Below are 17286 nucleotides of genomic sequence, written 5' to 3' on the forward strand. Positions count from 1 at the left end.
CGAAGGAATCTACAGACAGCAGCCAGAATGCAGCAACTTCAGGTAAATAAAATTAAAAATTCACTGCTGTGGACGTTGTTTACTTCATTCATGTGTTTACAGTGTTAATGGACTGAGGATGGGAGGAGGATTCGGTATTCGGTTTTGGATTCGGCAGAATCTTAACCAGTGGATTCGGTATTCGGCTGAACCCCAAAAATCTGGATTCGGTGCATCCCTACTCTAGTAAAATGTCTTTAAAGTGACAGAACCTTACTTGAAAAAAAGTATGTGAGATTCATAGAGGGGAGAAATTGGATGATATAAAAGCAGATTAAAACATGGCCTCACACCCAGAGATAGAGAAGTCACAAACAGTGAGGTGTAAATAGCTATGTGAGTTGTCCGATGAACTGAACAGCTGGTTCTTCATCAGCATCATCTGCAGCCGATCCTAACCTCTTGCCCTTATGTCTTTTAATATATCAGGACACCAACCACTGCAACAGATACAAGAAGCAGTCCACCTGCTGCCAGTCCAAGGTCTCGGCCTACAGGAGAGGAGTTTCTAACAACAAAACCTGAAGATAAGAAACATATGAGTCAGTAAATGTGTGGATAGTGGAGCAACGTTCATCCTCTCTGATATTTGAAACTGCAGCTACAACCTGATACACAGAAAAAACACACTGAGAGAGACTCGCTCACCTGGCTCTGTAACCAGCAGATGGATGGTTCTAATTGGCTCAGAGTCAACGATGAGCCTCGAACGATCTGCTTTAACTCGACACTTGTATGTTCCTCTGTCTATGCCTCTCACATTCTTCAGAATTAAAGACACGTCTCCATCCTTCAGCTCTCTGTCCACCAGGTCTACCCTGCCGTACAATTCTGGATGCTGGCCGTATAGATCCATGTGTCCATCTCTGTATAAGAGGACGTATTCTTGCTTCAGGTCAGGTCTGCTCCACTGTACAACGCCGATGGGGTAATAATCAGTCTGACATGGCAGAGTGACATCATCTCCAGGATACACGGTTAATGCTTCTTGGTCTGAAAAACAGTAATAAGCAATGACTAGAAAGAAAGGTGAAAAGTCGAAAGACATTTCCACAGTGTGCTTACTAGGTACACATCCCACTGCTAATATTACCACCATATCTGATAAGTAACAACCGTCAGAACAAGTGACCCCACTGTAACTACTACGATCCATTCTGAACTTTGATGACTGGACTAAGTTGAAGAAGCTGATGGATTTTCTACGCAGTGTTGGACTTAATAAATATATATATATATATATATAATAAAGTATGAGTAATGAAAGACAATGTTGGTAACAAACAGTAGAGGGCAGCAATACGCCACTGCACTGTCTAGTCTGCCTAAGAAGAAGAATAAGAACAGTGGTTAGGGTGGGTGGGATCACAGGTCACGCTTGCTCTTTTCAATATCCTATAATTTCTCGGGGCGAAGAAGAAGACTCCTGTTATGGAAATTTGGATTTTGAATACATGTGGTCCTCCATGTTTCCGTCTTCAAACTTCCCGGGGGCCGGGAAGCTACGATACCCATTAGCAGCACCTGTGAGTTTATCATGTGAAAGTAAAAATGCGAAAGGCGGAGCAGTATGTCCTGTATGTCCCTTAAAGGCTAACGTATTTCAAGATGTAGCATGAATATGGAGCGCCTAACCCAGTTCATGCAAACACAAATGTAATATTTCAAGCCAATAGGAATACTTGGAATTGATGGTGGTGGTAAATATTCATGAAAAAGGACAAGTTTGTGAAAGGGCAACACAGATTTTGATAATGAACAACTAAACACGTTACACACTGGACCTCTAAGTTGGCTTGACTGAAAAAGTCGGAACACAAGGAATGTAGAAGTTTCCACAAAAAATTATGCAGTTGTTGTTTTAGACTATCTACTCGACTGTCTTCACCAAAATAAATCATCAGAAATAATCATATCCCATTGTTTTCCCAGCAGAGACGAAGAAGCAGAAGCAACAGCAAAAATTGCAAAGGAAAAATTGAGCGTGCTTTTCTTTTCTAAACATTGGAAATGTAACATGCAACATAAATAAAAAAACTTTTACTATTCTCCTGAGTGCTCGCTTTGTTTAAAGGACTGTAAGAAGTATTTTTGTTTTGGTTTGTTTACATGATGCCTCCATCACAAAAATAACCGGCACATCGACTGACGTTTGTCTATGAGTGTTCAAAATCTCATCTGGTCATTCCCTAAATAGTTCACAATTTAATAAACACTATAAAGGGAATAGTGAGGTAGGGAGTGAGTGAATGAGGGAACGGTTTCCAACACAGCTTCAGTGTATCATCCCTGATGACACTGAGAAAATGAACATTTAGTGCAATTGTCAGCATAAACTGAGGACATCTGTACTATGAAATAGAATACATTTACTGTGATTGCACAGATGTACAACACAATTTTGTGACTCCTCCGTGGTATATACAATTCAAAATAAAAACAGTCAATCAACACAAAGTTTAAAAGCAAGTATAAATAGAGAATACATGTATATTAATAAGTAGTCTGTGTGTACATAAGTATAGTGTTAGCTTCTTGGTTACCTTGCCTGTAGGAATAAGGAAAAGTTAGCTATACTGAATACTTGTTGTTTTGCAGCTCCACCTGAATCCCAAATAATTTAGAGATGTTTACTGTAGGTGCCTTAAATAGCTTTGCATTTTCTGGTGAAACACTTTTCCACCCAAAAATGATCACTATAAAAATGTCCTGTTTCCGCCTCCACTGAAAGGGAGGCAACTGGAGGAGTCAAGGAGGCAATTTAAGGATGATGAGATGTACCTCGAGAGACTGAGAAAACATTGTAATTTCCCTTGCGGGATTAATAAAGTATGAATTATTATTATTACATGTATCTCATTAAGTAAACTAAGCCTAATAATAGTGGTTACAGATGATTTAAGGTGGCTAAAGGAACTCAAGACATTTAAAAGTGTACATAGTACAACATTAGTTGAAGTATTCTTAATTGTAAATTAAATTAACTGATTCAATGAAGGTGGACTACAAACATTTTGAACATGCTAAATGCATAACCTAACATTGAACTAGTGCAAGAAGAAAACAGCTCATACATTCACACTTTCATAAATACAGTCTCATTATCAAAAGAAACTGATATTCACTGTTAATACCAAATCAATTTATCTTTTTTTTAAACACAACAAAATGACATCATTCTGTAATAAAGGTCAGAAATAAAGTTGTAAGTGTTACCAAAGTGGTAACACTTTACAATAAGGTACACAAAAAATAGGTAGTTAATGATTAGTTACTGTTTTTGAAAGGGTAGTTACCCTTTTTGAAAAGGGTAGTTACCCTTTTTCAGAAGGGTAACGAATGGTTAGTTACCGTTTTTCAGAAGGGTAGTTACCCTTTTTGAAAATGGTAGTTACCCTTTTTCAGAAGTGTAGTTACCCTTTTCGAAAAGGGTAGTTACCCTTTTTGAAAAACTAAAACAGTCCATGACATCATATGATCGACATTGAGGTCTTCGAACCATCTGGATAAAAAATATATATACTTTTAGGAATTCACAAGTGTGCTTGCCTTTTTAAAGTCCCCAAAACAAATAAAAACATAAATGAACAGAACTAATTGCTGATGAAATGTTTAAGAGGTGAAACTCCCGCAGGCAGAGTAATATTCTTGTCAGACCAACATGTTCCAGCTTGTAGCTTGATACTACACATTACAGAGAGCATTCAAGTTGGGTAGGTATTGAGCAGAAAGTAAAAAATATAAAACCTAACCAGTAAAATATTGGTCAGTGGGGCACTGGGGATATTTCAGAGAGGTGAGGGCCCAATAAAGGACACATGGACACCATGTTTGGTCCATGGAGGAAAAGAAGTGCATTAAAGCAATGGTTATCAGACTTGTTCAGAGGTCCTAACCTCAAATAGTACGAGCATTTTGTGAGAAAAAAGGGGTGAATCTCCCATAAATTGCAACAGAAAATCTGACAAATGTTTATCAAGTCTCCTCTATAACATATAAAAAGTCTAAGAGATCAAAGTAGTAGAAAGTATTGACAAATACTGAAATTGGTGTTCAGATTTCTGTCTGATTCTGTCTTCCTGTAAAATGTTCTGTGTCATTGATAGTCAGAGTCAGACGTCTGATTAGAATAGTAAAATAGTAAAATCATTCAGTCGTACCCTTCGTTACTTCAGCTGATCTCTCTGGACCCTTTTTTGGAGCAATCCCGGGAGTGGAATGTCGTAGACATAGAGTAATGTGGTGCATACAGCATAGGGTGCCGTTTCGAACGTATGGTTCATGAGAACAGGCTGCATTGATTAAAAATAATTAATGGTTACACTTTACTTGAAGGTATCTACATAAGAGTGACATGACACTGTCATGAACGTGTCATAAACATTATGAACAAGTCATGAGCGTTTATGACATAACGCTTCTGTGATTGTGAAGTGTCATTCGGTTTTGTCATGACAAGTTAGGGTTATGGTTAGAGTTAGGGTTCACGTGACATGACTTTTATGTAGATACCTTCAATTAAAGTGTTACCAAAATAATTCATACTCAATGACTCACTCCGCTGCCTATTTTATCATAGATATGATCTCCTTCAGATTAAAAGAATGCAGTTCTGATGCTCATGACTTTAGTCTCCTCTTCTCTCTCTCTCTTTATCATTTGGAATGAACACATTTATAATCAGCTCTCAGATCATATTTATTTCTTTATTAACACTGTTGCCTTCATTATCAAGGAAGTAGGTGGATCTGAATGTGTGTGTTTTAGTTTCACATGCTTGTCTTGTGGTTGGAAGAAAGCAAAATGACATGTTCTGTATTCAGATAAAATAATATGTTAGAACTAAACTCCTCTTCCTTCATCTTGTTTACTGCAGACAAACTGCTCAGGGCGGCACCATGCAAGCAGGTTTAGTGGATCATTGCTGCTAGAGTGGCAGTTAACGCTCCATTCCAGTTGTTGACGTGATGCTTGTTTGTTGCAAAGAAAAAAAAAAATAATAAAAAATACGTAGGCCGGAACTGAAGAACAAGAGGAAGCATAATAACATGGAAGCACCTGGTGCAGGTTCTGCCGCCATGGTAACAGACGATGACCACAGTGGTGATGAAGATAACATTACACACCTTTGGCCACAATCAAAAGTTTTTTGACTTTTACTTTTACTTCTAATACTTAATATCAGAAAATTACTTTTGATACTTAACTACAGTAAATATCAGATACTTTAAGACTTTTACACAAGTAATATTCTACATGGAGACTTTAACTGCTACCAGAGTTAGTTTCTGGCAAGATACTTGTACTTTTACTCAAGAATTGCTTTCAAGTGCTTCATACAAGACTGCCTAAAGTAAAGAGTGAGCCAACAAGAGTGAACTGTGAGCTGAACTGAGCATGTGTAAAGAAAGAGAAGATGCTGTGCTCCCACCTGCTGGCTGTCTGACTCAACTGATATGATGCTTTCATCCAAACACATTTTTACAATGTGGATCTCACTCACACTTGTTGTATTTGCCGACATTTTAACCCTGGCACATATTCATATTTTGACTGCACCAAAACCTCAAGGCAAATGCCTTCACATGGAAACCTGCTTGGCAATAAAGCTGGTTGATTCTTGGTATGCAGCTACACAGTCTATTTTAGTCCATTTCTGACCATATTTCAGTGGTTACACAGAGGCAAGGTGTTGTTGTGTTCACTTCACCCCCCACACCTTGGGTAGTTGGGAGGAAGCTGCACCTACAAAGAGATGGCTCATTCGTTTCAAGATTATAAGAAGCTGCCTAGGCCAAGATTTAAATTTACTTGCACATACATGTTCTTCAGTTCTAATCCGTACTTATGCACACATCCCTCATACTCACGTTATGTTATATGATGTGTACGTACGTATGAATGCATGAGAGTATGCATGCATGTGCAACTGAAGAATTCAACTTTGGCCGAGGCGGCTTCTCATCAACCACACTGTGGGTCACATAGGAAGAAGGAGGGGGGCTTAGTTGATGCAACTATAAAGTGAACAAAGTGCAGACATCATTTGGCCAAATGTCAGGATGGAGGAAACATCTCTGCTGCGGCTGATTTGTAAGTAAATGCTTTGTGCATTTATAATAACAATGCTTAAACAAATCCTAAATGAAATGCAAGAAAAAGAAATCTAAAGTCTAGGTTATTAAGCAATGTTTGACTTAAAACAATGCTTCTGGAATGTTGAAATGATGAGAATTTTAAAAGGTTGTGTAAATGTTTCATAGGGTTATTTTCATTTTATTTAAACTTTGAACCGAACCAAACTCCAACTAACCTGAATGTCTTATCTCTTCAGTTCTGATCTCACTGCTGAGCTGCCCAACAAACCAAGGTCAGTACACTTCTTCTCTAGATACAAAGTCCTGTTCAGAGTACTTTTAAAATATTTAGAGGGTTATTGTGTGTATTCAAAGTACAGATTTGTTTATTTTTGAAAAGTTTATAATTGAGAAGCCAGAAGCCTCATTTATCAAAGCATGTGTAAAACAATTTGTCAGTGAGTGTGTGAAAAGTGTTTCTACGAACAAAAAGTTTGGTATTTATCAAGCCTGCACGTTAACAACAATACATCACACCTACATCTACATCTGCCGGCTTGTTCACACTCACTCACATGCAGAAACTCCTCCAGAATACCAGATATAGTTAACCACATCCCTTTGACACTCTGAGTAGCTTTAATGTAGAGATACTTGTTGTGGTCAAAAGTAGAAAAAAAGAAAGATAAAGATGAAACACATCACACACAATGAGGTTAAGATATTGGAGCGTCCTGGGAGCAAAACATGAAGGAAGGTTTCCCAGCTTAGATCAATTATTGATTGTGTAAAGAAATGAGCTGATTCCATAAGTGTCCTAGAGAATCAGTGTGAAGTATCAGAGGCCCAGTCGCGCTTTGTCAAGAGCAGTGATTGTCACAGTATCAGTAATAATCAACTAGTTTTCACTAAACTTTCCCCCCTCCAGTCTCTCTGACTGCGAGTCCCAGCAGCTCTCAGATGTTTGAAGGACAGTCTGTCTCTCTGAGCTGTGAGGAGGACGACAGCTCTGCTGGATGGACTCTGAGGAGGGACACATCCAGAGAAACCAGGACTCAGTGTGGACCTGACTGGGGAAGACCTGCTGGTTCTTCCTGTAAAATCAGCTACATGGACCCAGTGGAGAGTGGAGTTTACTGGTGTGAGTCCAGAGAGGGAGCAACCAGTAACAGCATCAACATCACTGTCACTGGTAAGATCAGACTGTGGAGTCAGTATTGATGAAGCTGTGTGTGAATGGATGACATGCTGTAGTTTGTCTCTGTGCAGGCTGTTCTCATGAAGCATTTGAACATATAGCTGTGAAAAGCAAAGTGTTGTAATTTGTATGTGTCACAGGGCGGAAGTAGATTTTATTTAAGCATGCTTTTACTATTTGCTGCGCTTTTATCTTTTATATAACATGCTTTAATTTTGAAATGTGCGGTGTGTGTTTTTAATGTTGGTTTTACTTACCGCCAGTGAACATTTTAGTAATCAGGACTTAAGGACTTGCACCTGGGAGCCAGAGATAGGTTGCTTGGTTGTTAAACATACAAAGGGCAGAACAGCAACAGAACAGTGAAGTAGCACATGATGGAGGACACTGAGGGTGAAGAAGTACAAGGGAAGGAGGACATGGAGAGAATGAGAGCACACGATGGAGGATGCAGAGCACAACAGACGGAGGATGCAGAGCACAACAGACGGAGAGGAGTGGACGGAGAGCCACAGAGAGAGAGCCACAGAGGAGGACTGAGAGTACACCGAAAAACTTGAACACCGATCGCTAGCGGCAACAGTGGGAGAAGGTAAAACTTCTCCCTTCCGCGTAAGTCTCTTTCTAAGACCGGTGTTTGTTGTGTGTATTATATGAAGCGTTGGCACTTTTAAAGGACGTTTGACTGGCCTAGAGTTCTCTTTACAGGCTATGGCCCAGGAGAGGAGCCAAACGACAAAGAAGCTGGTTGCCAGAGGAGACCGGGGACATTTTAATCTCCCATTCCTGTTCTGTTGTACTTGTGTTTTTATTTTTAATTTTTTTTTACTCACAGTTTTAAACCCAGTGGTTTTAACTAATCTACCCTGGAATAAAGGACCTGTTTTAATCTTTATTCTTAAATTGGAATCAATGTAATTTTAAGAGGTCCTAGGCCTCACCAAAAACCTAGGTGGTATTGTCAGCCCCCGTTGCACAACCTTATATCCACGCGCTCATGAGCCCTTTTTACATATGCATTTGGTCAAGGTGGATGTTTAGATCCTAAATCACAGGGCTATTGAGCCGGGGAGCAGGTGTTCATGTCCCGGGAGTGTTTTAATACAGACCACAATCTTTTTTTTAAATCTTAACCTGTCCTTTTGGTGTCTAAACTTAACTGTTGCTGCATGACCCTCACTTTTTGTCAGCTAAACTCCAATGTATCAGCCATTGATATGACCGACAACTCATGGTGCTTTGTACCTGTTATGTGACCAGCCGGGCGGGCCTAATTTAGTAGGAGCTAATACAAATTGGTGTGCATACATTTTTGTACAACATCATATGAAACCTTTAAGGAGAATGCGCTGCTCTGTGTTGAGGTGGACCAGTGATCCTGCAGAGTCCTGTCCTCCCTGTGATGGAGGGAGAAGACCTCACTCTGACCTGTAAAACAAAGACGTCCTCCAACCTCCCAGCTGGTTTCTATAAAGATGGCTCCTTCATCAGGACTGAGCCTGCGGGTCACATGACCATCCACCATGTTTCCAGGTCTGATGAAGGGCTCTACAAGTGCACCATCAGCAGTGTTGGAGAGTCTCCACCCAGCTGGGTCTCTGTCACAGGTGAGGAGGTTACCTTTGATTTCAGGAGTTCATTCATCCAGATATTCACATGACCGCTGATTCTCTCTACAGAGAAACCAAAGACCACAAGCCCTCCTCCGAGCTCTCTGCGCCCCTGACACAACAGCTCGCCCCGACACAACCTCAGACCGCCTCCACTTTGTGATCAGACGGTCGCGTCCCGCCCTGGTGGTGTTCTGTCCGTACTGCATCTCCACTTTCATCATGGTGTCTCTATATAGAGACAGGACCACAGGTAACACTCTTAATTATTCACTGACCTTACAATCAGTCAACCAATCCATCTGATACAACCAATTTGGTGTTGATGATAAATTATCTAGATTTTCTTTCTAACATAATCTGACTGTAGGAAATGACTTGTCCGTCTCCAAGGTGACGACCCCGCCCACCCAGGCTGATGAGGGATTGGAAGATAACTATGATGTCATCACTGCTGTTACCACGGAACATCACTTCTGAACTGATTTAAAAAGAAGCTAAAATGTTTTGAGACCTCATAGACCAGAAAAAGGGCAGAACTGAAAGGTTTTGTCTCATTGCAAATCTTTGGTCTGACCTGGACTTAAGTAGCAGATAGTTGATCAGGTTCTGCTGTAAGTCGTGTTATTGTTCATGTTTGTTTAGATGCCAAGTTTTCAATCTCTTCAGATCAAATAAAATAAAATGATGAGCACTTTTCTCTCTGTGCTTTGTTCCAAGGTGATCATGACTTCACTTCTCTCATATCAAACAGCCTGTTTCTTTGTAGCTGACACTCGACATAGTCAGTATAAAGAGGATGGAGGAGGCTTTTACTGGCTGTACAACAGCTGTTGACGGCATTTCAGCTGCAGAATGGAGGATGTCTAAAGGCCCTGACACACTAGGCCATCCATGTTGGATTGTGAGATCAGAGTTGTTGTGCGTGCCAGTTGAAGTCGGAATTTCCAGGTTCCCTGTCACTAAAGACTGGAGGTGAGAAAAATAAAGACACAGACGACTTGCACACCGTTCAGGTGAGTCAGTTGGACTGTGTGTTGTGTTTCTCACCTTCAGCAGTTACCTGAGGCTCAGGGGTGGTGTTTCTAGATGAACAGTACGTGTATCAACATGTTCAATAGATTCACTTCTAATAAATGAAATTGACTGCACCTGAATCCCTTCTCACATTCTAAATCCAGTGTACCATAGGGCGGCAAAGCATTACCAGATTCTTTTGAAAGATTAGTTTGGAGTGCTAAACAAACCGTAACGACAAGTCTTATGCTCCTTACGGTCAGCGTTGTAGCAGACGGCGCATGGTCACAGCGAAACCCTCTGGCCGTTAATACTGATTGCGTTCAAAGGCAGAACGGCTCCAAGAACAGACTTCTTCCTTCCTGTAGCCAATCACTGCAACAGGCCGCGTCCACTTTGTGACAAACATCTTGTTGACCGTCCACAGACTCTCAGTCACCCTGGCCACAGTTGGGTAATATCGCTGGATGAAGCATTAAAAAAACAAGTTTGAATGTGTTCTTCAAATACTCAACATGTTGGACAAAGGTGTCTTTAGCTGAGACCACCACCCCTCCCTCAGATTCAGATCTTAGTCTCTCAGGATCACATCCTTCCCCCAGTCTCTGCTCCTCCTGAACACATTTAAAACTTCAGTATGAGGTATGATATTTTAAACTGCTTTAGCTGTGTTCAAAGAAAGAAACGTGCAAACCAATGAATGAATAAAAGTAACACAACTTGATACAAATGTAACAAAAAGGTATTTATTTTTCTCACAAGATAGACTGAAGACCGAAATACAAAGAGCTTTAAGCGCATTTTTCTGAAAGTTAGTAATTAAAGGTTTCATCATGTTTCTGCTCATGTATTATATAACATAAGCTTATTTTAGTTAACTAGTTCAGTCTCAAGTAATTTGTATTATTAACACTTCCTTTTGCAGGCATGTAAATCAACTTTGTAGATGAAAATGCAGTTTAACATCTTATTTTCTGACGGACTCGTCCTCCTGGTTCTTCTGAGATATTATTAATTGCATCAGATGCTTTTATGAATACAATTTCAAACAATATTCACAATGTAATCAACTCCTCAGTTTAAACAATTCAAGGTTATTCGATTTTAAATCATAAGCCGGTAATATATTTTAAGCAGAGACCATGAACCATTCAAATGGCTTAGCAGAAAACAAATATACAGAATAAACACCACATGAAATGTAAAGTAAACTCTTTCAAACACACAGATAACATATTAAAGACCTCTACACCTGATTATAAGATATTTGGTGGCTGCTCGGTCTGCTGATATATTTACTGTTTGCAATGATAAGGTCAGTGCTACATCAGCGCTGAGTATATTATTATTACATTTAATATGTTTAAAGGTGCCATAGGTAGGATTGCGAAGATCCAGGATTTAGCCCAAAAATTTGAATACTAACAACTTCTCGTCTCCTAAGCCCCTCCCCTACAAGGGAGAATGAATGTGTGTGCATGAGCAGTGGTGACACGCAGTTAGACACCACCCCCTCCTGACCCTGATTGGTGCATCTGAACATTTTTTTTTAATAACCTGCTTCATGTAGTTCTAAGGGAACATAGGGTCAGTTTTAGCAAGTTATTTTCATAAGTCTTACCTACTGCACCTTTAAAATGTATTTAAGGTAAAAGTACTTTAAGTTAAGTAACATTTGTTTTTCTTTGGAAGCAACTTTAACTCAAGGAAATAGTCTAGTTCTCTTAAGGTAAAGTTTATATGAAGTGCAATTCTCTCTTAGTCTGTCCCTCCTCTGGAACCAACTCATCATGGGAGACCCTACAGGAGCTCAGAGCTCCAGATGATACAGATCCCAGACTCATCCGGGTACACAAACCTCTCCATCATGGTAAGGTGGAGATTCAGAGGGGAGACATTATTGGTGTGTTTTGAGTAACAGAACTTTTACTCAAGTATAGCGATGCACCGAATCTTGGATTCAGCTTTGGATTTGGCCAATATTGGGCTTTTGGCTACGTTCAGACTGCAGGCCAAAGTGGCCCAAATCCGATTATTTTGGTGGGATCCCGGTCCCTTGGGGTCGGCACACCACCGGCAGTCGCCGCCGCCGGAGGCGGGGGCGTGTGCGGCCGAAGCCAGAGTGGTGGAGGCCCGTAGGCGCTCTGACGTTACAATTGCCGTTCGGTCACACAGACCTCTGTAGTGAATTTGCAGCCAACGAACCGCAAATTTGTCTCTCTTTCTCTTCAGTCTTCTCCTCCTCAGCACCCGCGCATTAATGTTATGGCTGCCATTACAAACATTTTAATAAAATAAAATAAAATAAATAAATAAAAGCGAAAATGCTGATTTCCTCCATAACCTCCCTGACTTTAGTGCAACAGGGTGCTGCGTCTGATGTCATTGTTAGTGTTCTTTTCGCATGCAGGTCATTTCAAAACCGCAAACAGTTCACACTGGAATCTGATATAGGCCACATTTTAAAAGGTAATGTGAACAGCCAAACAAAAAATCGGATCTGAGCAAAAAATCAGAATCAGGCATTAAGACTTGCGGTGTGAACGTAGCCTTTGACGGAGTTCGGTTTCTGCCGAACCTTAGAATTTTTTACAGGAACTGAACCCTACATTTGCACTAGCCCGCGCTACCCGCTGAGGTGGCGCGTAGTGCCGCGCCGTTGATTACGGGAAGGTGTTCACGTAGGTGGAAGCGTTCAATGCAGTAGGCTGTGAGAAAGTGAAAATGGAACTTCGTGAGCAGAAAAAGTGTTGTTTGGCAATACTTTCAGTCCAAAAAGGCCCTTCAAATCCAGCTACATGTTCAATTTGCAATGCCGATTTGTCTCCGTGGTGGCAAGGACCCAAACAATTCACACCATCACCGCTGTTTAAAAAATTGGTCTGGAACATCCGAAAGAATACGAGTTGGGCATGAAGGAATCTACAGACAGCAGCCAAAATGCAGTAACTTCAGGTAAATAAAATGAAAAATACGCTGCTTTGGATGTTGTTTACTTCATTAATGTGTTTACTGTGTTAATGGCCTGAGGATGGGAGGAGGATTCGGTATTCGGGTTTTGGATTCAGCAGAATCTTAACCAGTGGATTCACTATTCGGCCGAACCCCAAAAATCTGTCTTTAAAGTAACAGAACCTTACTTGAAAAAGTATGTGAGATTCATAGAGGGGAGAAATTGAATGAGAAAAAAACTAACAGCAGATTAAACATGACCTCACACCCAGAGAAAGAGAAGAGTTGAATATACAACACATGAGAAAACAGTCAAGTGTTAAGAGCTCTGGGAGTTATCATAGGCATCATCAGCAGGCCGTTCTAATCTCTTGTCCTTATATCTTTTATATATCAGGACACCAACCACTGCAACAGCTACAAGAAGCAGTCCACCTGCTGCCAGTCCAAGGTATCTGCCTACAGGAGAGGAGTTTCCAACAACAAAACCTGAGAATAAAAAACATATGAGTCAGTAAATGTGTGGATAGTGGAGCAGCCTTCATCCTCTCTGATGTTTGAAACTGCAGCTACAACCTGATACTCAGAAAAACTCACTGAGAGAGACTCACTCACCTGGCTCTGTAACCTGCAGATGAATGGTTCTGATTGGCTCAGAGTCGACGATGACTCTTGAACGATCTGATTTAACTCGACACTCGTATGTTCCAGTGTCGATGACTCTCACATTCTTCAGAATTAAAGACACGTCTCCATCCTTCAGCTCTCTGTCCACCAGGTCTACCCTGCCGTAAAATTCCTGGATGCTGGCCGTATAGATCCATGTGTCCATCTCTGTATAAGAGGACGTATTCTTGCTTCAGGTCAGGTCTGCTCCACTCTACAACGCATGGGGTAATAATCAGTCTGACATGGCAGAGTGACGTCATCTCCAGGATACACTGTTAATGCTTCTTGGCCTGAAAAACAGTAATAAGCAATGACTAGAAAATCCCACAAGACATTTCCACAGTGTGCTTACTAGGTGCACATCCCACTGCTAATATTAGCACCATATCTGATAAGTACAGCTGTCAGAATATGTGACCCCAGTGTAACTACTTACGATCCATTCTGAACTTGGATGACTGGACTAAGTTGAAGAAGATGATGGATTTTCTATGCATCAATGAAAGTTTGTTGGTAACAAAAGTAGAGGGCAGCAATACGCCACTGCACTGTCTAGTCTGCCTAAGAAGAAGAATAAGAACAGTGGTTAAGGTGGGTGAAATCACAGGTGGGATCTCTTGTTCTTTTCAATATCCTTTTGTTCCTGGGTGAAGAAGAAGACTCCTGTTCCTAAAATTTGGATTTTGAATGCATGTGGTCCTCCATGTTTCCTTCTTCAAACTTGCCAGGGCCGGGAAGCTACGACACGCCGTATGTCCCTTAAAGGCTAACGTATTTCAAGATGGAGCACGAATATGGAACGCCTAACCCAGTTCATGCAAACACAAATGTAATATTTCAAGATAATAGGAATACGTGGAATTGATGGTGGTGGTAAATATTCATGAAAAAGGACAAGTTTGTGAACGGGCAACACAGATTTTGATAGTGAACAGCTAAACACATTACACACACACCTTTAAGTTGGCTTGACTGAAAAAGTCGGAACACAAGGAATGTAGAAGTTTCCAAAAAAAAATATGCAGTTGTTGTTTTAGACTAAAACTACTCGACTGTCTTCACCAAAATAAATCATCAGAAATAATTGTATCGCATTGTTTTCCCAGCAGAGACGAAGAAGCAGAAGCAACAGCAAAAATTGCAAAGGAAAAATTGAGCGCCTCTCTTTTCATTTCTAAACATTGTAAATGTAACATGCAACATAAATAAAAAAACTTTTAAAATTCTCCTGAGTGCTCGCTTTGTTTAAAGGACTGTAAGAAGTATTTTTGTTTCGGTTTGTTTATATGATGCCTCCATCACAAAAATAACCGGCACATCTACTGACGTTTTTCTGTGATCTCATTTGGTCATTCCTTAAATAGTTCACTATTTAATAAACACTATAGAGGGAATAGTGAGGTAGGGAGTGAGTGAATGAGGGAACGGTTTCAACACAGCTTCAGTGTATCATCCCTGATGACACTGAGAAAATGAACTTTAGTGCAATTGTCAACATAAACTGAGGACATCTGTACTATGAAATAGAATACATTTACTGGGATTGCACAGATGTACAACATCATTTTGTGACTCCTCAGTGGTATATACAATTCAAAATAAAAACAGCCAATCAACACAAAGTTTAAAAGCAAGTATAAATAGAGAATATGTGTATATTAATAAGTAGCCTGTATGTACGTAAGTATAGTGTTAGCTTCTTTGTTACCTTGCCGGTACAAATAAGAAAAAGTTAGCTATGCTGAATACTTGTTCTATTGCAGCTCCACCTGAATCCCAAATAATGTAGAGATGTTTACTGTAGGTGCCTTAAATAGCTTTGCATTTTCTGGGGCGAAACACGTTTCCACCCAAAAATGATCACTATAAAATGTCCTGATTCTGCCTCCACTGAAAGGGAGGCAACTGGTGGAGTCATGGAGGCAATTTAAGGATGATGAGATGTACCTCGAGAGCTGGTACACATGCAGACAGGACCTTTGACCAAGGTACCATGCTTTATTTTATCGCACTTTTTCGAGTGGAGGAAAAGACAGTAGACTTCTCTACTCTCAACGTTGCATCAGGCCGGCATCAGGGTTTGTCATTTTAATATCTGCCAGCTTGTGTGTGTCTGTGTATGTGTGTGTGTGTGTGTGTGTGTGTGTGTGTGTGTACATTGAGGGTGGCACTAGCTCATTCTGATGGCCGCCTTAATGCACGGGCTTACCTGGGCTTAAGCCTAGGGGCCTATGAAGACGAGGGCCTATCATGAGCCAATAAAAAATCACATTGATTTGTAATTTGTCGAATTTTCTGTCCATCACTTAAGGCCAGTGATAGCATCGGCAAGAATGGCCTCAGCCCACCTAAACATATTTCTTGCCTACTCAATCAAAAGTTAAATAAATGTGCCCTGTCTTCTCGTCATGTTCAGGCTTGTTTATGTGGTTTAGGCACAAACATATACCATACACAGCTCTGAAAGACCGATATGCCACTCTGTGTCTATCCTGTCTGTAAAAATAGAGACTGGCAGAGCAGCTTCTTTAGTCTGTTTAGCAGCTTCTGTTGATTACAATGGAGGTGCTCTCCTGTGCATGCTGCAGGAGAAGTGTTGCGGCGTGCATGCTTCATGATGTAAATACTGGTTATTTGTTATTGATTAGACTGACTTTTGTGTTTATGGTTAAGTAGGCTTAAGGGCTTTGGTCATTTCATAGAGAGGGACAAGTTACCGTTGTCAGAATTAAACTAATACATATTTTGCTGTGTAGACGAATCGGATATTACGATTTTTATTAACTTATAGTATGAGTTGGGGGCCTACAAAACTTCTCGACCCCGGGGACCTAGTGGCAGGTTAAGGCGGGCCTGCGCTCATCCACCAACAGGCTGCAGCCCCCTCACTCAGACTCCTCTCCATGTGTGTATTTCAGGCCTGTTTGTAATGTGTGTGAGTGTAATTTCCCTTGCAGGATTAATAAAGTATGAATTATTATTTTTACATGTATCTCATTAAGTAAACTAAGCCTAATAATAGTGGTTACAGATGATTTAAGGTGGCTAAAGGAACTCAAGAAATGTAAAGTTGTACATAGTACATCAGTACTTGAAATTAACTGATTCAATGAAGGTGGGCTACAAACATTTTAAACATGCTAAATGCATAACCTAACATTGAACTAGTGCAAGAAGAAAACAGCTCATACATTCACACTCATAAATCCAGTCTCATCAAAATAAACTGATATTTACTGTTAATACCAAATCAATTTATCTGTTTAAACACAACAAAATGACATAATTCTGTAACAAAGGTCAGAAATAAAGTCTACATGAATCCTTTCACAATAAAAGCTGATATTTACCAGAAGCTGCTGCAGGCAGAAGGAACAACAGGAGCATTAATAGAGCCATGATAGAGTGTAGATCTGTTCTCCGTTCCGCGTACCGTAGGCGCTCGAGGATCGGTGCAGAATGATACCTGTTTGAGAGAGGGGATCCCGTACGGGTCTGACGTTTGGTTTCTCTTTGAGTGGGTGGATCTACACAGCACATTCTGTTTGAGGACATCAAGTGTTTTAAGGCATGGCACAAAGTGGAGCTGCAGCCCTCTTTGCGGACATTTAAACATACACTCTCTGGAAACTACCAACTATCAGATAACAATGTGGTGTTAGTTATCACTAACATCAGATAAACAATAAGAAAAGAGTAAAAAAACTTAAACAGTCCATGACAT

At 40.4% G+C, this 17286-nt stretch overlaps 2 protein-coding genes across 4 annotated transcripts; one reads left to right on the top strand and one right to left on the bottom strand.

Moving 5' to 3' along the window:
- Nucleotides 1–172: 172 nt before the first annotated feature.
- LOC120572930 (coxsackievirus and adenovirus receptor-like) lies at nucleotides 173–16992 on the bottom strand. The gene is made up of 3 exons (XM_039822458.1): nucleotides 16913–16992; nucleotides 688–1032; nucleotides 173–560 (listed from the first exon to the last, which is right to left on the bottom strand). The coding sequence occupies exons 1-3, from the start codon at nucleotides 16959–16961 to the stop codon at nucleotides 457–459; spliced, it is 498 nt and encodes a 165-aa protein (XP_039678392.1). The 5' UTR covers nucleotides 16962–16992; the 3' UTR covers nucleotides 173–456.
- Nucleotides 6102–8996, top strand: LOC120572908 (Fc receptor-like protein 5). Of its 3 annotated transcripts, XM_039822428.1 has the most exons (4): nucleotides 6102–6132; nucleotides 6374–6409; nucleotides 7045–7308; nucleotides 8679–8996. In XM_039822428.1, the coding sequence occupies exons 1-4, from the start codon at nucleotides 6102–6104 to the stop codon at nucleotides 8972–8974; spliced, it is 627 nt and encodes a 208-aa protein (XP_039678362.1). In that variant the 3' UTR covers nucleotides 8975–8996. The 3 variants fall into 3 exon arrangements, 1 of the variants encoding a protein (XP_039678362.1); XR_005641510.1 differs by lacking the exons at nucleotides 6102–6132; nucleotides 6374–6409 and having other exon boundaries at nucleotides 7232–7926; nucleotides 8679–8729; XR_005641509.1 differs by lacking the exons at nucleotides 6102–6132; nucleotides 6374–6409; nucleotides 8679–8996 and adding an exon at nucleotides 8023–8209 and having other exon boundaries at nucleotides 7241–7926.
- Nucleotides 16993–17286: the final 294 nt, after the last annotated feature.

This window comes from Perca fluviatilis, chromosome 14, assembly GCF_010015445.1.
Source record: "Perca fluviatilis chromosome 14, GENO_Pfluv_1.0, whole genome shotgun sequence".
Taxonomy (NCBI): Eukaryota; Metazoa; Chordata; class Actinopteri; order Perciformes; family Percidae; genus Perca; species Perca fluviatilis.

Excerpts from the sequence above, each read along its gene's own strand:
- LOC120572908 (XM_039822428.1), top strand. The coding sequence starts at position 6,102 with ATGGAGGAAACATCTCTGCTGCGGCTGATTT. Across the intron at positions 6,133-6,373 it reads ATCTCTGCTGCGGCTGATTT|TTCTGATCTCACTGCTGAGC; the intron begins GTAAGTAAATGC and ends TTATCTCTTCAG. Across the intron at positions 6,410-7,044 it reads GAGCTGCCCAACAAACCAAG|TCTCTCTGACTGCGAGTCCC; the intron begins GTCAGTACACTT and ends TCCCCCCTCCAG.
- LOC120572930 (XM_039822458.1), bottom strand. The coding sequence starts at position 16,961 with ATGGCTCTATTAATGCTCCTGTTGTTCCTTCTGCCTGCAGCAGCTTCT. Across the intron at positions 1,033-16,912 it reads TCTGCCTGCAGCAGCTTCTG|ACCAAGAAGCATTAACCGTG; the intron begins GTAAATATCAGC and ends ACTGTTTTTCAG. Across the intron at positions 561-687 it reads TCTGCTGGTTACAGAGCCAG|GTTTTGTTGTTAGAAACTCC; the intron begins GTGAGCGAGTCT and ends TCTTATCTTCAG.